The sequence below is a fragment of the Rousettus aegyptiacus genome, unplaced genomic scaffold (assembly GCF_014176215.1).
Source record: "Rousettus aegyptiacus isolate mRouAeg1 unplaced genomic scaffold, mRouAeg1.p scaffold_m13_p_3, whole genome shotgun sequence".
Lineage (NCBI taxonomy): Eukaryota > Metazoa > Chordata > Mammalia > Chiroptera > Pteropodidae > Rousettus > Rousettus aegyptiacus.
The window spans coordinates 120,379,796-120,400,592 of NW_023416306.1; the positions used below are offsets into that span (position 1 = coordinate 120,379,796).

General features: G+C 36.8%; 1 protein-coding gene across 2 annotated transcripts in view; it reads right to left on the reverse strand.

Moving 5' to 3' along the window:
• FBN1 (fibrillin 1) overlaps nucleotides 1-20,797 on the reverse strand; it is a 216,439-nt gene that overhangs the window by 67,992 nt on the left and 127,650 nt on the right. For both annotated transcript variants that reach the window (XM_016163229.2, XM_036218301.1), the window contains exons 18-31: nucleotides 17,526-17,579; nucleotides 15,830-15,955; nucleotides 12,214-12,339; nucleotides 11,528-11,647; nucleotides 11,298-11,435; nucleotides 10,405-10,455; nucleotides 8,683-8,808; nucleotides 6,311-6,538; nucleotides 4,519-4,644; nucleotides 4,277-4,405; nucleotides 3,339-3,464; nucleotides 3,113-3,238; nucleotides 1,788-1,910; nucleotides 537-662 (exon numbers count right to left, since the gene is read on the reverse strand). In XM_016163229.2, coding sequence (XP_016018715.1) covers nucleotides 537-662; nucleotides 1,788-1,910; nucleotides 3,113-3,238; nucleotides 3,339-3,464; nucleotides 4,277-4,405; nucleotides 4,519-4,644; nucleotides 6,311-6,538; nucleotides 8,683-8,808; nucleotides 10,405-10,455; nucleotides 11,298-11,435; nucleotides 11,528-11,647; nucleotides 12,214-12,339; nucleotides 15,830-15,955; nucleotides 17,526-17,579 — 1,725 coding nt within the window. The remainder of the gene's footprint in view (nucleotides 1-536; nucleotides 663-1,787; nucleotides 1,911-3,112; nucleotides 3,239-3,338; nucleotides 3,465-4,276; nucleotides 4,406-4,518; nucleotides 4,645-6,310; nucleotides 6,539-8,682; nucleotides 8,809-10,404; nucleotides 10,456-11,297; nucleotides 11,436-11,527; nucleotides 11,648-12,213; nucleotides 12,340-15,829; nucleotides 15,956-17,525; nucleotides 17,580-20,797) is intronic.

The window sequence follows — 20,797 nt, forward strand, 5'->3', positions numbered from 1 at the left end:
TAGAGTCACAGAAGATATGATAAAAAATCATAAATCAAACTTTTAGAGATAAAGACTGTAATGTCTGAGGTTAAAAATATACTGAATGAGATTAAAGGCAGATTACATATTGCAGGAGTTTAATAAATATAAAAACATAGTAAAGGAAAACTCTCTCAAATACAGTCAATTCTGGTTTATTGCGTTCTGGTCAGAAATAAATTTTGCTTGCCTTTAGTCAAACATTTAAAAAGCCCGAACTCTAGTCACAGCAGGAGGAGGGTTATGTGGACAGAAATAATGCACAGACATAAAATAAATGTCAATCTGGAGTTGACCAAAGGTTAGTTCAGTCCATATAACATATCTTACAAGAACATCATATCACAATCACAAGAAAGTTGCTCTTTGGAATGCTGGCTTTGAATATTAGTGTTATGCCCCTAACTATCCTTACTTTTCGCATAGGATCTTGGCTACCCAAACTAATATTTATGTAATTTAATAGTACCTGTGAGTAACCAGAGAAAATGGAAAATTCTGTTTTCTTTGCTTACCTACACAAGTCTTCATGTCCTCGGATGCCATGAATCCATCATAACACAAGCACCTGTACTCTCCGGGTATGTTTGTACACTGACCGCCATCACAGATATTGGGGTTTTCTTCACACTCATCAATGTCTGCAGAGAATAAAACCAACAACAGCATGTTGTTGATATAGGTTCTATTAATTCAGGGATGAAAAAGTTAACTCACCCAAGTCGAATAAGCTCAGCCTATTCGTTGTATAAGATAATGAGGTCTCAAATACAAATGAAGCTTTACCTAAATTATCCCATCACATTATCCTGAGTTAAAAAGGTGAGAACCATTTTGAAGATTCACAACACGCTGTTCAGGGGTCTACAGCCACTTAAAAGTCCATCATTTAATTAGCAATTTTATCTCTGATATGAATTTATCATTTAAAAATGATTATGAATTATATTTTTCTCATTGTTGAATGTAAATGTCTGAAGTCTATCATCTTTTTATTGATATTTTAAGATGGAAACTGCTTGAAATAAGCAAATCTAGTTAGATTCATTTTTTAGTAAAAATATTTACTTTCAACAATTAATTTTTGTAGCCAAATTTATATCTAGGGTTTTCGAAGGAGATTTTCTAGATCAGACAAGATACTTCAGGTTTCTAAACCCAATTTCTCTTCTTAACCCAAACCAAAATCAAAACTTATACTGTCCACCTCATTTTTCATCTGTAGCTGGCTACAGGGCATTTCTCGTCCAGGGTGATACAACAGGAAGTCCAAAGACCAGCAGTTCTTAAATTTTAGCACACATCCAAATCACTTAGAGGGCTTGTGAAAATGAATTCCTGGGATCCACCCCCAGGAGTTTCTGATTTAGTAGTTCTGAAGTGGGGCCCAAGATTTTTCACTTCTAACACATTCTCAGGTGATACTAAAGCTTCTGGTCCACCCTGAATAGCACTGATGTAAGCCAAGAGATCAAATTCTTCAAAATTCTGATCAATGAAGGAATTGTATTTTATATTCCATTTTTTGAGCACATGCCAGGTACTATGCTAAGTGTTGTACATACTCTTCCTCAGAGGCAATCTGAACTCCATTTTATAGGTGAGAAATCTGATGCTAAAGATCTTTATCAAGGACACATAGCTAAAATATGTGACAAAACGAAGATTTAAACTCAGGGCTCTCTGACTCCAAAGTCCAGACCCTAAACTGCTCTGCATAGAGACCTATTACTGAGAGATTTGACAGGAGGCTAAAACCTACTTACCGGTACACGACCTCTGGTCAGGCATTAGTGCAAATCCTGGCTGACAGCTACATTCATAGCTACCTTCGGAGTTTGTACAGAAGGTCTCACAACCACCGTTCATTATGCTGCATTCATCGATGTCTAAGAAAAATAAAAAGAGTATCACCTTTCTTTGTGTTTATGATTATGACATGTGTTGAAAGTTTCCAGGCATAGGTCAAGTAAAGCCAAAAAAAAAAAAAGAGCATCCTAGAGTAACTCAAAGTCACTGCATTATTTGTTTCCTTAAAAAATATGAACTACACTCCTACTATGCACTAGAAGTGAGAATCCAATAGTGAATGAGATAAACACGAGACTTGCCTTCATAATGCTGAACTGTAGCTGGAGAATTAGATGAACAATTAATTACACAATACATGGTGTGCCACATGCAATATAGAAGAAATGCTAGGTGCTTTGAGTACATATCCCAGTTCTGACAATGAGCACGTGGGTGAACTTCTCTGGGTCACAGATTCAGTTATAAACTAGATATTCGGTTTGATTGGCTGAAGTTCTAATCCTTTTCAAGAACTTGAGTTGGAGTTCTGAGTTGTACTGGGCCATGTTTCAGAAGAATTTGGGCTGATTTATGACTTTGGGTGGAAACCATGTGAGACTTGGCAGTTCCACATGATGTACACCCCAAACCAGGCAAAAACTGGCCGTTTCTACAGTTTCGCTTTAACTTTGGGCACAATAAAGCCAAAGGGTTTGCTGTGCCACTATTTCCAGCACGACTGAACCCACAGAAGGCCAGCCACAAAGCAAAAGGCTTGTCTCACAAAATCCCATCATTAAGGAGCGCCATATCTGACCTTTATTTTGTTTTAAGATGTGAATGTACCATGATCTTCTTTCCTATAATTATCCTTTGAAATCTTTTAGCTGATCTTATCCACTGTAGGGCAGAGACTGCACTCTACACATTTTGTCTTTTCATGGCACCCACCATACTTCATTTATTTCAGGCTTATTTATTACTTGCTTATTTGCTTGGTTATGCATGTACCTCAACAAAGCATGTGTTACCATTCACCATTCAAAGCAGCATGGGTCAAATTATACTGGTTAGAGCTAAAACATTTTACATTGTTCATGTAACTGCTTCCTTAAACACAAAAGGAAGGTGAGATCTGAAGATGGTAACCACTATGAAAAGAATTTTCCTTATAGGAAAACAAGAAAGATTAAGTGAAAATCACCAGTGGTGGAAACAGAACTCAGAGAACATTGCTTGAGTGCTTTAGAAGGAGATTAAATAAAATAAAATATAAAACCACATAAAACATAGAACTTACCAACACAAAACAGCCTGTCAGGAGTTGAATGATAGCCAGGGTTGCAGGCACACTGATATTTCCCTATGAGGTTCACACAGCGGCCATTTGGACAGAGGTTTGCACTCAGTTCACACTCATTGATGTCTGTGTGAAAAATAAGAATAGAAAACCCAGTCATAAGCTTCTGACTCTCTGGCAGACATGCGGGTTGAATGACTGGTCAGTAGTCTGAAAGTCTTCTTACCTATACACGCTGAGATGTTAGGAGACAGCTGATGACCAGGAGGACATTCACAGCGATAACTTCCCTCGGTGTTTTGGCAAACGCCTCCTCGGCACAGGAGAGGATCTCTCTGACACTCGTTGATATCTGCAAAATGGAAATGAAGTTGAAGTTGTTGGTGGTATTCTGCCCAGTTATCCATGACCATGCCAGTACACTCATCACCTAGCTGCTGGAAATCCTGTCTGGTAAAGGTTCACACTCTCCCTTTCTGGAGAATTGCTCTCCACTTCATTCAGAAATACCCGGGAAGTGAAAGATTATATTTCTCTTCCATGCTGGGGGCCACCCATGGCCAATAACTGCTTGAACCGCTGTGGGAGCATAAAATCTTGGCCTCCTTGCCTCAGGGTGGGACTACTCTCTGATAATACTTACATTCCCAAGTGGAATCAGGTTAAGGCTAACATGCAGCTGAACTCTTCGCTTCCCTCCTTCCCTCACCCTAACAGGCCTCCCTCACTTCTTTACAGGTTTCTCCTGAAAGCATTCCCTCAAAATAATCCCCACCTTGGATTTGTTTCTAGCGAACCTGATCTAATGCAACCAGCTTAATGAATCTCCTTTTCTAGAAACGTCAGACATAAACCTTATAATGTGACCCCGATTATCACTTATGTTCGAACTGTTCTCTCTTCCCCGAGGTATCTACTCTAAGTGTTACACTCACTTCTCAGGGACCCGCAACTGGTGTCCAAGACCACCCATCACCCCACAAGCTGAATTCCCTCATTCCTTCCACATGTCAGTCTCTCTCTGCCACAGACTGATTCCTGACTCATTGGTCAGGAGACCAGTGCACTGGGGGAGCATGAAAAATCTGGAATATTATGCTATTAGTCATCAAAGCTTCTTGGAATCCCTTTTGAACTGTGCTGATCAAATGGGCACATGCTTACCCATGCAGTTCTTCATCATCATGAATCCACTTTCATAGCCTTCGTCGCACTTGCATTCAAAGTCTCCTGGGGTGTTCACACACTGGCCTCGGCCACAGAGGTCAGGAGATATGCGGCATTCATCAATGTCTGCACAAAAGCAGCAAGTAACAGCAAATGAGTATCGGGATTGGCTTAATTCTTGTGGAATAAAGATGAAGAGTTCTAGCAGGCGTCCCTCTAAGGTGAGCCCCTTCACTGACCTGTGCAGTTCCTTTCTTCTGAATCAAGAGCAAAGCCACTATCGCATCTGCACTTAAAGCTGCCGATGGTATTTCTGCATTTGCCATGGGTGCAGAGGCTGGGGATCATCTTGCATTCATTGATATCTTCAAGAAAAATAAAATGTGCGAAAAGTTCATGAGCGAACAATTAGAAGAGTTCGGTGCCCACTGTTTTCAACCCTGAAAGTTGGAGGGTCTTGATTTAAGGTCCTGGCAATACTCATTTTAAAGAATGTCTGATGATCCACAAGAAGTATGACTTATAAACATTTCTTGTCTTTTAAACTTTTATTTTAGAAAGCATTAGAGGACTAAAGAGTATGTTTATCTGAACTTCTAGAATCCGGCATGCTGACTGATATATATTGAACACTTAACAATTTGCTAAATGAATGAATATTCCAAACCACTAGTGTCTATACTTAAAGCACATAGGAGATTATTAGAATATATTGCCCCACAGCAACCAATTGGATGTGTAGAGGAATGAGATGTTCATTTATGCTTTTTGATGTTTTTCTGAATAAACCTAAAATATAATAATTTCAAAGATTTCATTTATAATTCAAAATATTTGCAAATAATGTATACTTTTAAAAAATGTTTTCTCAATATTAATAACCTTAAAGTTTTGTGAATATAATTGAAATTTTTATACTAGGAGACAACATAGTAAATGTATGATCTTAATTTCTCCATTTAGGAGCCTTTTCAAATTAAGACCTAAAGCTCAGGAAATACAAGTTCATTTCTACATAGTGTCATGAGAGACAGAACTAGTAGATTAATTCTTAAGAACATCAAGTCCTTCTGTGGCAAAGGACTGCCACAGCTTTTGGAAGAAAATCACTCAAGTTCCTTTGAATTTACTTAAGAGATATTTAAGAGGGCGATCTAGAAGTCGTCTCTCTAGACAAAACAATTTTAAACCCCAGAGCTTCTTGGACCAAATACTCAGTAGAGAAAGTCTATGCTTTTTATTTAAGGATAGTTAAGTGATATTTATATACTCGTTTCCCATTTTTATAAGTTGATTTAGTTATGAAGTATAATAACTAGGTCCAGACACAATGGGCAACCAACATAAAACTCTATACTGGGAACATAAGCTGAACCTCTCTGAATACTCAGAATTCTGAGTAACGAATTATGATTTTCCATCTGCTGAAGTAAACAAGTTCTGTATCATTGTACGCAAAAACTTAATTTTGGAATTAGATTAAATCTGTGACTTACTTTTTACATAGATTTTAGATTACAGCATAGTACACTGAAGTAATTGCAATATCATGTCACTGGAGTATGTCTGCCACAGGAATAAATTTTGCTGTATTTGGACAAAGAGGACCTGCCACTGGGTTTCTCATTTCATTCACCCAGCATTCTCCATATTCAGGTAGACTACAGTGACATGGATGCTCAAATCAGAAGATAAAAGGTCATATTTGGCTTTAGCAGATGACATAAAAATTTCCTGTTTCCTTTCATTTATGTTTGGCTTAGAGTAGTATTAAAATCTGCTTTAATAAATAATAATGGGTAGATAGGAGAGACAAGTGACCTCAGGACATCCTGAGATAAAGAAAATCTGATACGGAGCGAATGTTTTGTTACGTATAATTCAGAAAGAAAAGAATGTATGCCAATATGATCGAGAGATGACCACATTGATGATAATTATTGTAATTCTGATAGTAGAGCTCTAGGCTCATGAAAATGCATCCTGTTGTTCTAAAAAGAAGAGTAATCAACCGCTGAAAACCCACTGTACCTTTGAAGAAAGGTTTTCCATTTGTAATTTCTTTTGTGGCAAATCCAGGTCCTCTGGGACAGAGCTCCTCGTACTCAGGTGTGTTTTTCACAGGACATTCTTCACATTCCTCTGTACCCCAGGCTGCCCCGACGGAGCAGCAGCAGGCATCCATGCGGTGGCGGCCAGCAATGGGCAGAGTGCACTCTTCGTCGTCATACCTCAAGAAGCAGGTTTCCAGGCGGATATCTGCCAGAGGGAACAGAGGGAACAGAGGGAAGTTGAGGAGAGTTACTTTGTTTTCACTGCCCCAAATTGCTAGCATCCCATTAGGCAAAGCACAATGCATTCAATAATATGCTATATACTTATTGACTGGAATTATTTTTTTCCTCAGGAGAAACCCAGGCATTATGATGGGTGTTCCTGCCTAATAAAGACTCTCTTCTATTTGGCAGGTCATATTTATTTGCACGTACTACTTGTGAAAAGTCTTCTTTCAACTTTAAGTATTTTCTGATAATTCCACATAAGGAGCAATATTCTGAGGAATCCTGCAGTGCTCTTTGAGGAGATGTTTTCATAGATATGCCTGTTACCAAAGCACACATTCCATGATGCCTTGACATCCTCATAGCTAAAAACAAACTACACTCTTTATCTTTGGAGGACATCTGAGCTATTTCAGTCCCCTTTCCTAAGATCTACTTTATTTTGTTGAGGTAGAACAATAAACTCCAAAATAATGACTGCCCTACTTGAGATTAAAGAGGAAAAACAGCAAAGAAAAGCCATTCACTCCTATTCTCAAGTACTTCTTTCACCTCAACATGTGCTAATGTACACACTCTTCGGGATGCATGTGGGGTACATCTAGTTCCAAACCCAGATTCATGGGATCGTGGGTAAGAGTAGAAAGAGTAGCAGACAAGAGGTCAGTAGACCTGGTAGAATTTGCTCCTGTTCTGTGACTACGAAGTCATTTGTATTAGACAAATTATTGACCCTGAGCCTCAATTTCCACATCTAAAAAATGATGTTCTGCTCATCTCTCAGGGGGGCACTGTGAAGCTCAAATGAGATTATGCATCTGAAAATTATTGTATAATTAAAACATAAGGCATGATAGTCCCTCTCTTTCTCGTTCATAAGGTGGTCACTAACCATTTGACTCAGTGCCTGAGCTTCCTTTAATGTTAGAAAGCTTCTGAAGCCTTCTGGGAAAATTTACATGCAGATTGACTCTATTAAGATAGATAATTTTTAAAAGATTTCTAAATTAAACACCAAAGCATCTTTTAGTTAAACGTGGAAGATACTGGAAGAGTTTCTCATTAAATGCTAACTCCCACTAAACAAAGAAACTAAGACTGAGAATGGGATTAACTGACATCCATAGTTACACAAGACTCTAGCCTCTGAATTCAAATTTTTATCTTCTATGTTTATTACATTATAACCCACAAAGTCTCCATTTAAAAGTTTGCTTGTTCTAATTCATAAGGGATCTAAATCTCTTAACTGCAAACCACTCCTTCAACTACCTACAGCAGTCCTGCACTAAAGATGCTCTTCAGAGTAATAAGGCTTCAGATAGACAATGTGGCTGAGCATTATTTCTATAGTTATGGACTCAGAAATCAGTGATCCAAGAGACATATTCCTAGCAGTCAAGAGCCATAATAGTAACTAATGAGAATAAGTCTGCCAGACCCCACGGAATGACTATGGGAACTTGAGCCTATTGCCAGCAGGTCCATAGGCTAGCTTTCTAAGAACTCAAGGTTCTGTGTCCAGTCTCTTCCACATTGTTGCCACTTGGGCTCTGGCAGTTGGCATGGAGGATCGATCCCACTATGACTGAAAGTGACAACAGCCCTGGGTTCCCTCAGGTTCACTCTTCAGGACTGTGGCACTCTTCACTCCTAATGCCCATAAGACTTTCCCGCAAGAACCTGTCCTTCTGACTAATCAGAGGATGTGCCTAGCAGACATGGGCTATAGTTTTCAATTAAGTGAAAATATTCTCCCTATGAAAATATTCTAAGATACCATTGATCTCGTGTCCTATAACCCATGATATATGGGGGTGTATTAAGAGTTCTGTAATCATTACTGTGATAGTAGTGTTTTAAGGAATAGTTACATATCAATTAAGGACCAAAGCTTCCCTTCACTAATGTTTTCTCTACTCTTTTTATAAAGAATAAACAAAGAACATGAGTCAGGAAGGCTATTTGTCTAGGAAACCACCATAGATTCTAAAGAAAATGCTGACTTTGGAATGTATGTGTTTGTAGCTAGAATCAAATATTCAACTCTATCTTGTTCACTGAGTTTTTAATACCCTTTTAAAAAACAATCATTAGAAAAGTAATGAGCTCAGTATTTACCCAGGCAGATCCTCCCTGTGGCATCTAAAGTCATCCCATTGGGACACTGGCACTTAAACGATCCCTTAGAGTTAACGCATAAGCCATTTTTGCATACTCCTGGGAACACTTCACATTCATCTATATCTATGAAAGAAAAAAAAGCATAGAGTTAGTATATCTGTGTAACAACAGTCTACTTCATTGCACTCATGAAGTCATAATTATTTTCACAACAGAAAAGGCCATTTGGAACCTGAAAAACTCGCAAAATTTGTTTGCCTCCAAAAAGTTTAGGTAGAACTTTTGGGATGTCTAAACAGCAAAAACAAGCCCAGCTACTACCAAAGATATGTTTCTCCATTGGTCTCAGGGAGTAAATTTTGAGTGAAAGAGACGGGGAGCTGCTGCAAGTTATTGGGCATAACTCTGGGCTATCTCAGGTAAGGCTCCCAGGAGGCATATAATTAGTTTTATGAGAACAGATGCTTAGAAGTACATAGAGTAACAGAAATCTAGTCTTTCAGACTAGCAAAGAATAAAGATCTTGAGCATAGAAAAAAAATCCCATTGAGGAATATGTGTAGCCAGTAAAAAGATTCTCTTTGAGAAGTGCTGAGAAGTCTCCAGAAGCATATTAGTAGCTCTAACTCAGCAATGGTCTCAGGCTGCTCCGTCAAAGCCTTTGTGGTCCCAGCTTGAGTTGGGAGAGTTGAAAGATGCTTGTGTTCATCCATTCATCATTCACCCAATCTCTCTCAAATGTACCAGTCTGTCCCAGTGTGCTTAATGAAGAGCACTATGTTCTCTGCACTTAATTTGGAAAAATATTCACCATCAAGTTAATCCAAAGAAAGGCACTTACTTGCCAATGCCAAAAAAGTGGAGCATTAGTTAAGAAATTCACACACTGTGTCTCTATTTAGAAAAAATAACTTTCTAAGCCAGCGATACTGCAAAACAAAATATACCAAATCTTTCCTTATAAAAGAGATAAATGGGGAGGAGAAATTTTACGTTTCGTTTTTTTTTTTTTTTTTTTGCCCTGGCCACTTACACACCAAAATGTGCTGCTGAGGTCAGATATTAACAGTGGGTCTGGACCAGAAAAAGGCCAAAGAATTCAGTCATCATTTGGAAAGCCAGACCTTGGGTGGGGGTTATAGTGTTCGTCTTTATTTTAGCAGGGAAAAAAACTTCATTTTATCCCACATATGGGACTAATTGCTGGTTTTAAAATTTTTCAGCTGCTGTGTCATGTCAGGTTGTGTTAGTCACCCTGACCTTTCTTATGGGACTCCATAAGAAAGAATCACAGCAAACTGGAGAGAATCCACATAGACTTTCAAAAATGAGGCAACAGAGTTTGTCCTTGTAAATCATCCATGACAAACAGAGAAATAAGACAAAAGAAGGAAAATGCAAATTTTACAGCCTCATCAAAAACTTTGTTTTCTATTCGTGATCTACAACATTTTGAAAGTGCAGTCATTCACAACTATGGTCAGCCTAAAACATTTTCGGCCTTCCTGTCCTTTGGCTATAGTGGTCTGACACTGGCAAAAGCATATACGTGCTTGTAAAATTAACATCTGTTATGTTCTGCTGTTCTCATTATTTTTTTTCCTCTGCTACATATTTCTCACTGTGAAGTTACATGACATGTGAATTTATCCAGTCCAAGTTAACACAAGCATTCTTCATGCACACAGTAATTTATGGTTTATAAATAATCATAAATACCTTCACATTGTGTTCCTTTAATTCTTGAATAGCCTTTGCCACATATGGGATCTGTAAAAACAAACAAACAAACAAAAACAAAAAGCAAATTTGAGATAACAACATCCAGACTTTGCAGTTATGACTTAGTATGAGAAACACGAAAGAGGGCCTGGAACATGAATTAGATTTTGTTGCTATGAATAAGTCTGAGATAACAGAGTGTTTCTGAGATTGCATAAGTGAAAAAGAATAATTATAAAATGTCTCCTTAAATAAAGCTCAATTTTTCTGAGTTATCCAAAAAGACCTAAACATCCCCTAAACGTCATGCTAAGTTGATGACCAAGAAGAAAATTAACTACACATCCCTCTTGCTGTTAGCCCTACACTAGAAATCACACTATATGGGATTACTGTAACATGAACATGGAAAACAAAGTCTAGAACTTGAAGATCTCATATCCTGCAACATTCCCACTATATAAATTCACACATTTATATATCAAATCAAACCTCAGCTTTGCAACAGATTTAGATGTTTAGTCACGAATACTGGTTTCTTTATGTTAATCAGTTATTTTGGAAGAGAATCTGTACCTATAAAGAGCTCGGGACTTCCAATCATGGGATTCCCCAGAGAGCCAATAGGAATTGCTGATCCAGGAAAGCAACAGCAGCTAACCATATTACAATGTGGTGATAGAAAACAATAAATTATCAAACCACATAAAATTAATGTCTTTGACACTTCTCTTAGTTTCCCATTCAGCAAGATGTTCCATTGAAGTCATGAGAATTAAATTTTCTAAAATTCCCATATGAACCCAAATGTGTAAAGTACTAAGCTTCCCCTTTCTAAGCAAAGCAACCAGTGAGATGAGCACAGGAGCCATAGCATCTGTTTCTCTTACCGACTTGGCACAGGGTACACGGGCTTCCCCAGGCAGCGCCAAGAGAGGAACAGCATTGGGACTTTAAGGTGGCTCCATTGATGTTGATCTCACACCGCCCATCGATGACAGTCTGCCAGCAAGTGCCCTTGATGGTTTCTGCAGGGGCGGAGTGCAGATGGTATTTAATACACACTTAAATATAGCAGCATTGATAAACATAGGAAAATTAGTCTCAGGAAGATAGATACCTATGCAGATGGTTTTTGTTGGATCCAAAGTACTTTCAGAAGAACATTCACAAATAAAAGAGCCTTGGCTGTTCTTGCAGACTCCATTAATGCAAGGACTCGATTCACATTCATCGATATCTGAAATAAAACAGGTCTCCATTACTGCTAAAATCTAGTCTTGGGCATGGGTGAATATTTAAACTTGGTCTTAATTGCTACCATGTATTCTTCATTAGAGAGTAAAGCTGACCTCAATGTTTTTTTTTCCCTAGACTAGATGGATGCCAAAAATAATAATAGAGCATATCTCTATAGTACAGAATTTGGCACATGGATTAATCTTTTTATTCAGAAAACCCAGAGCAAATATAAGTGTAATTTCTGAACTACTTACTCAAAAAGCCTATATGTAATGTTTTCTGTTTATTAAATGATGGTAAGTAAAATGCTAATTGCAGTCAAATGCAAAATGAATACTTTTAAATGGCATTTAAATACAAAATAAATGTCAAATAAAACGTACCAGTAAGTAAGTACCACCAGTAGCTTGCAAATTGCATATGAGTGCCATTTAGGACCACAGAATCTCAACATAAGTTGTGTAATTGTTTAAAATAAAAGTAACTTTATTTTTTTCCATGGTTTTCTAGTGGTACTCCAAAAGACAACAAAGTACATAGTATATGAACAAAGATGTAGTTTACCTTCACAGGTTTTTAGATCAGGCTTGTATATAAATCCCTTGGGACAAGTACAGACAAAACTTCCAGGAGTGTTTCTACATTGTCCATTGTCACAAAGTAGACTGTTCAATACGCATTCATTAATATCTGGAAAAAAAACAATGAAAATTAATTTTTCAAAGAGCCGATCCCATTGCTCTTTTAGCTAGGTTTTTAAGGTTATAAAGATATGATTATTCAAACAAAGAGGCAAAATATCTGTATCATTAGTTTTTGCCTAAGCTACCTAATTTTAAGAAAACAGAGGCTTGACCTGATTATCTATGCTAGGTATGTACAAATTCTAAAGTCACCAGTCAGTATTCAATTCACTTTTTTCTTGAGCAGGAAGAAAACCTGAATTTACTGGAAATCACTTATCACCAGAATTCGAAAGACTAATCTAACTGATTTAAGGAACTAAATTAATATTTACAAAGTGTGGTCCATCTTTAAAATGTGTTAGTTCTAGGATAGGTGTTTCTCCTTTAGAATAATTTAAAGGGTCTCCAGTAATGTTTATCAAGTATGAGGCAATCTATAGAATTTATGATTGTCATAAGGACTTTAGACGAAATTTAGAGAGCCGTTTTCAGCTGAATAATGATACAAAAATCTAACTTTTGATCTGTATGACTTAGATTAGAAAGTGTAGAAATTATACAGTTATTTTAATATCCCGTTGGCCTATAAAATATGCCACAAAATAGGCTTTACATTAACAACAAATTTTTAGACATTGAGAGATTCTGCTTAGATCATCATTTGACAAGCTAGTAATTCTAACATAGAGGATATACGAATTCAGCACTGGAGAGCTGCATGGGTTCCTAGCATTAAACACACTTAAATTAGCAAAATATTTATTAAGTCCTTTATATGGGAAAATCGAGTATGAAGTTATGTTATCAGCTGACCAAATGCCATGCTAAGAATAGTCAACATGATATAAGAAATGCTAACACTTCCCAAAAGTGTCATATTGCAATTCCTAAATTTTGATGATATCAGAAGCATCTGGACGCTTAAATTGAGGAATTGATGATGAAGATTTAAAAAATTCAACAGAAACACAGACTTTTTTAGGAAGAGGAGCTAAAAAAAGGGAGGCAGGGGGAGATAAAAAAATGAAAGGGCCTGGTATAAGAAAGTTGAATTTGAATGAAGGCCTTCGTAATAGGTTAAAGGAATAATAGAGGACCAAAGTCCCTATTGGGGTACAAGGATTACTGGAAAGAGTCTAAAATAGAAATTAGGCAGGAGGAGCTTTGGGAAGAATGTTTACAATGACAAGAGGTCAGGGAAGAACTTGTGGATATTTCAGAGATGGTCATTTTTAAAACTAGTTTGATATAATATATAATAAATTAAAAAACTTAATTGATGGCAATTTTCCTTGTCAAAAGGAATATGAAATAATTTAATTCCATTCCTCTTATAAATTAAGGCTTGTTTTTCTACTCAAAGACAATAGTTTCTTGGAAATGGTTCCAACAAGCTTGTGAATACTTCAACAAGCTCCCCAACACCAGATGACTTCAAATGGTAAAGCAAGGGATATGACAAATAAAATAATTTGATACTCAGGGACACATGGGGAAGGAACTTTGTTTTCTTGGGTCAGAATATATGATGACTCCTTAATGGGTGAATGGGAGATTGTTGAATCCAATAGTTGATAGTTGATACTTGCTAGATTATGTGTTGAAAGAATGAAAAAAAAAGACATTTATGTTTATCTCAAGCTGTAGATCTCTAAATTCTTATATATTCTAACAACTGATGACCATAGAGCAGTGTTTTTCAAACCCTACCACTAAAAAACTGCTAATGGCAGAAGAGGGTAATCCCCTACTCTAAGCCCTCCATGGCTTTCAGAATGTGAAAGATATATTTGAGGTCCCATTTATCTTAAAGCTTATTAATTTTCATCCCATTTCATGAAAGTATGTTTGCTTTGAGGTAAAATATGTTTTGCCTCCAAATCAAAAAGATGCACCACTGTACATTTTGGTTTTGGCACATTTTAGCATATTCCCAGGAATATAAATATTCTGGTTTTAGAAGCCAAACATCAGGAAACCTGAGGTTATATGTCACTACATTATAGAATGAACAATACTTTTCAGAAAATACTAGTCTAGGCAACTGGAGAAAGTCGAAGAAAAAATAATGGTGCCCATGCTGATCATTTTCTTCTCAACCCAAGGATTTATTTAGTCACCGGCTAGTATCTTCATTAAGGATTGTTAGAGCATAAAATATGGTGTTTGTTAAACTTAACAGAGAGCAATTATTACTGAAAATATGCTACCAATTCTATTTCCTTTGGATAAATACCCAGAAATGGGATTGCTGGATTATGTGGTAGTTCTATTTTTTATTTCTTGAGGAACCGCCATACTGTTCTCAATAGTGGCTATGTCAATTTGTATTCCCACCAAGAGAGCATGAGGGAATTTCTTCACATCCTTGCCAACACTTATTTTTTGTCTTTTGCTAATAGTCATTTTAATAAGTTTGAGGTGATATCTCATTGTAGTTTAGATTTGTATTTCCCTGATTATTAGTGATGTTAAGCATCTTTTTATGTCTCTTGGCTATTTGTATGTATTCTTTTGAGAAATGTCTATTTAGGTCCTTTGCACATTTTTTAAATTGGGTTATTTGGTTTATTGCTGTTGAGTTGTTTGAGCTCCTTATGTAATTTGAATATTAACCTTTTATCAGATGCATGGTTTGCAAATATTTTCTCCTACTCCATAGGTTGTCTCTTCACTCGGTTTACTGTTTCCTTTGCTATGCAGAAGTTTTTTAGTTTGACGCAATCCTATTTGTCTATTTTTGCTTTTTGGCTTTTGTTGCCTGTGTTTTGAGGGTTATTTATATATATAAAAAAAAACCACTGCCCAGACCAATGTCAAGGTCTTAAGGAGATACCTGCACTCCCATGTTCATTGCAGCATTATTCACAGAAGCCAAAACATGGGAAACAACCCATGTGTCCCTCGATGGATGAATGAATAAAAGAAATAAGATATATCTATAATTTATAACTATATGAGCCTGAAGGACATTATGGTAAGTGAAAAAAGGCAGGTACAGAAAGACATAGAGGTAGAGGGTAAAATGGTAGTTGCTAGGGATAGGGGTGGAGATGTTGAATAGGAAAACTAAGGGAAAAAAAGTGTTTGAAGAAAGAAAAAAGAAAAGAAGTTGGGTTTTCTCCTGTTCATTCTAATAAATGGTTGGGAAGAGAACTGCTTCTTGATAAAAATAATGGTACCTTTGTAGCCACATGAGAATGGCTCATAATTTTTGCATTTTATATATATCTAAGGAGTTTTTCTTTTATGGAGTGAATCTGAAACATGATTATTCATAAATTGTCAAGATTCAGCTATATACAGTTTTAGTATATATACTAAAGTGAGCATGATCTACATACATTTTTGTTAATCAAGACATATGTGCCATGCCGATACCCCAAGACATCCAACTGCCTGGTCCTTTAAGTCCTTCAAAAGTAGTTTCTTCTAAGCATCAAAAGAAAGAAGGCAACATGCATGACCCATCTTATAAAATAGGTGAAACTTACCAACACAGTTTTTCCCAGTTGAATCCACTTCATATCCTGAATTGCATATACATTTGTAGGTCCCACGGAGATTTTCACAAATTCCATTTGGACAAATATCAGGATCTAATGCACATTCGTTTATATCTGTACCCAAAAAAAGTCAAAAATCAAAAATATTCTAAAGTAAACATCAATGAACTGTCAAAAAAGTAACATTACAATAAACATAATAACCTTAGGACCTTGCGCAAAGAAAAAAGGTTACACTTTGATGAGAAAGCTTGATTTCTTTTTCTTAGTACAAGATATTCTGAGTCAAACCTTCCTTCCATCAGTCCCAGGGAGGAACTTGGCATCTGAGCTGGAATTACAAGATTACTAATCCTTAATCAAGCTGAAGGAGACCTCCTGAACTTCTGGTCCAAACACCAAAATGGAAAAGTGGATCAAGTACAGAGTCAAAGTTCCTACAACCAGTCTACTTGCCACCAGCAATCCCTCTTCAATGTACCTTCCACACTGCCACTAGACTTAACAACCTAAAAACAAGGTGATTGTGTCATTCTCATGATTCAAACTTTTGTAAGTGCAATAATATCTTCAAGTTCGAATTAAAACACGAACTCTATTTACTTAAACTCCTCACTCTTCTGGAATGTATAACACCCTCTTCACTCTATGTCATGAATGTCTGGTGCAGATCTGTGCTTCGGTCCAAAGCCCACTCAAAACACCACCTGGTATGGAAAAGCTTCAGATGATCTACCTAGAGGAGGCTGTGCTCTCTCAGACTAAGGAGAGCTCTAATAGTCAATGGTGATGCAGAATGAAAACCTGTGAACGGCTAGTCTCAAATCCTGGTGCCTGATTCTTCTATAAAACAGAGTTGATTTTTTTTTTCTTCTGCTGGTCCTATCACAACTTATTTACTTCCCACTAACTCCTTATTCATTATATATTTCCTTATTTTTCCTCTTTCCTCCTCCAAATATCCCCTCCCCATCTTCATTCACATAAAATGATGAAACCAGTCACATTGAATGAACTTACAATCAAGTTAGCCACTTTTTCCCAGAACTCTCCTGAATCAAATCATTTAACTTTATATTAATAAAATAATCCTTCTTCTTTCTTATCAACTATTTTTATACTTATTCCAATTTTCCCTTTGAGCTGTAATTCCTTTTATAGCGCTGATATTTCTTTAGTTCTTACTGCTACATTTAATTGACTTCCAACTCAGTCAATTGCTATCACCACTTGCTATAAAATATAAGATGAAAAATATTAAATATAAAATGGCTCCCAGCTGCCATCATATAATAACCAAGCACTAGACAGTTAAGAAACAATAGTTCAGTTGAGCCTGTAACCCAGAACTCTCTATCTGATAGTGGAAGATTCAGATCAGATGAAGGCCAGGCTGCCTCTTTTTATAAACGAGCAACCCAGGCATTGTATCTCATCCACCGTCCACCACTACCCACCTTGGGAGAGCACCCAACCCAGACTATCACCCCCAGCAATCCCTGGACCTGCTGTGCCATGTTGCTCTGCCAATGTGGGCTTCGAGGTGACCCAGGTACATCATGCAGTGATAGCCAGAAAGGGGTCAGACCAGATTGGTGTAAAGGGACCAACTGAAAACCCACAGGAAGGCCCAATCCTGCCTTGACACATGCTTAAGGTAGTAAATTTTGAAACAAGTCCTTACCACTGCCTGCTGACGTCATTCCCGGTCCACTGCTGCAGAGTGCCTGATATTCCGCTGCAATAAATTAACAGATAGTAAATGATTCCCTTGTTTGCAGGTCAATCCTGCCCTTGGCTTTGCACACATCACTTCCTCGAGAGTGTGTGGAACTGAAATAAAGTAGCAATGGAAAGGAAGCATCTCCCAGAGGAGAAACCATTACACCGGGCTTCCATTTTAAAGGCTCTGCATCACCGAGAAAAACAACTTTTAAGGCTATAGTCAAGTTATAGCAATTCTTTGTGCAAAGCACTTTCGGAAAAGGTGTTTTTCCTTTAACTTGATTTTGTTCACCAGGGAACACTTTACACTTTCAGCGAAATGTGCCTGTTAAAGTGTGGTTTCTTAACTGTCAATAAAACTTTCTCCCACCGTCTTGAGAACAATTTTCTCAGTACGAGCTATTTTTTTCAGTACAAACCAGTTCTTAACATTTTCTCATTTCTTTCTGCAAATTCTCTAGCCTCCACTCACAAGAACAAGAGGGCACCTATGCTTGCCCTAAAGTGTATTTTTAAAGTTAATATTCTTCAGGATACTAGATTCATTCTATATGGTAAGTCAATAGGAAAAGTATTGCGCAATGTTAAACCTGTAAGATCTTACTGAAGAAGCTGAAGTACATAGAACATGTTCCCAAATTTGTGATGGATTAGATTTCTATTTTTTAAATGTATTGGGGTAACATTGAAAATGAGACAATGTTTTACATACAATTCCAACAATATTTAGATGAACCTAAGAATCTCATGGTCAAATGCAAATCATCTGGGCTTAAGTGTCAGGAAAACTGGATTCTCGGGATGGGCCTTTTTACAGAAGCCAACTGCACCCCACCACTGAAGCAAATAGATCTTACACTTTTGTGCTGGGAAATTACATTTCTGATGACAGTAGATGCAAATGAGTTATACAGACAAAAGAAATTAAGGTTGAATCCTTCAGAGGGTGTGCCTTTTAGCAAATGTAAATTTGAGAAAGTGGGGAAATTCCTTAATTTTTAAATCATCTTAAAGGGGGCCAAAAAGGGAACAAATGGAAAGTGTCTGCTGTTGCGTGTTTGAAAGCCAGGAGCTGGAAGCAAAAAGAAATACATCCTCTGTAGTCTCTCACGTCAGTAATTAATTAATATATGTACCAAAGAGGCAAAGAAATACTGTAAGTAATAACCCAGGAAAAACAAAATCATACTAGTTTTGTAAAAAGCACTTTTATAGTTACGGCTTAATTAGCTGATGCATGGCCGAAATACAGGCCAGGTTTTGTCATCATTCCTTTTTATTTGGGGCAAGATCTGGTACTACACTCTCCTCTGTAGTGAATTCAGATCAGCATGGGTTTGAATGCTGATGACAATGCTTATTGTTGGGGGTCTTGGGAGCAAGCCCCTTCTCTCTGTTAGTTTCCTCTTCTATACACTGGAGGTAATGATACACCATAGTTCTATGGATTTAACGAGAGAACAACATGAAGTGCTCAGCAGAATGCCTAGCATAACTCAAGCACTTAATAAATGATAGGTGCTGCTAAGCCAACTCAGACTTGTACCATGAAAACGGTGGTGTGGGGACAGATGAGAAAATTCCTAATAATATACTTCTGTGCATTTAACTGACCGATTTCTGTGAGGAGGAAATGCTCAGCAACCAGTGAGAAATATCTTCATGTACAGCCTGCTTGACTTCCAGTGCACAAAGGTGAGCTTTAGATGTAGTGTGACGGGGGTTTTTCATTAAATTAACTAAAGATATTCCTTACGGATATTTGCAGGACCTTTCAACATGCCCCCTCTTTCCTGAAATGGGGGATTCCTATATTCTGATCTTTCATGATTCAGCATTTTCATGAAGAAGTTGGACAAACCAAATTGAATGAAACCACTTCCACATGTGGACCTCTTCTGTGTAAATTCATTCAAATATAAAACAGAGGCCAGTGGAATTGGGCCTCAAATTTCACTCTTTTTAAGCTTTACTGCTTAAATAAACCTGATCTTTTGTTCATCTTTTTATAAGCCCACTTTATTTTCCTATGTATCATAAGAAATGCTTTGGAGATGTACTTGGTCCAGAGGAAAATGTGAAAACTCAGGACTAAATGCAACAAGGGTCCTGGATTCTAAGTTTGGCTCTTTTGCTCATTTAGTATGCGAACAAATCACATATTTGTGCATCAGTTTTTATGAGGCTTATCTATCTTCTAAATTTAAAGTATATACGAAAAGAACTCTGAAAAGGAACATATAAAAGGCTAATAGTAATGTATAAAAGTATAAAGTTACATGGAAATATCTTTGTTGGATATAATTATATTTATCATTTAACTGAAGTTTTGTAAACATGTATTTAACTGTTTGGTAATCATACATAAAATGATAATTTGTATAATCATTGGGTACAGTAATCAGCCAGAATAAAGATTTCTTTCTTTAATTGGCATCCCCATTACTTTTATAGTCTTCCATTTAACTTTCTCTAACTTCTCATATTTTATTTTAAATTTCCAACTCTATAATTTCAAATATCGTGATTTAAAAAATGGCAAATGTTTAAAAAAATGTGAGTTAATCTTTAATTGATTTTAGCCGTGCCAGAAATAAATTAACTGAATCTTAGATGTAAACCGACCAATCAGAGCAACACGTTTTCAATATTAGATCTAACTCTATTTTATGGACATTAGAAATCAAGTGCCAAGCAACCTTAAAATTATGTTCAAATATAGACAGTCTACTGCTTTAATTTTAATAAACTATTTTTGCCTTATGAATAGAACTGGAGAGGGTCTTCCGGATTGCCTAAGACAACTCATTTTGCAGACAAGAAAAAGAAGGATCCCTTTTTCATAGTACTTTATTTCATAATTATGTTTACTAATGTAAGCCATCTAAGATCTTTTTGAAAGTGAGAAAAAATTCCTAAACAAACAAAAATCCACAAATAACTACTCCCCACCCCCAATTAGGTATTTTGTCTGCCTGTGGCTGGGGAGTAGAATTGTGACCCATTGATCGGTTTTCTTTTTACTATACCATGTCGCTTCAAATCAAGTAATTTCCTTTTTCCCTGGAATGTAATAAAATCTTTTAGGAAAAGGCCACCTAAATTAACATGTTTGGACAAAATTCTCAAGGCGTTTTGGAAAAAAATGCTGGAAATATTTGAGTAACCTGAAAATTATTTACTCTTTCTTACATTGTGTAAAAACTCTGCTCTATAATAATTCCTGCAAAA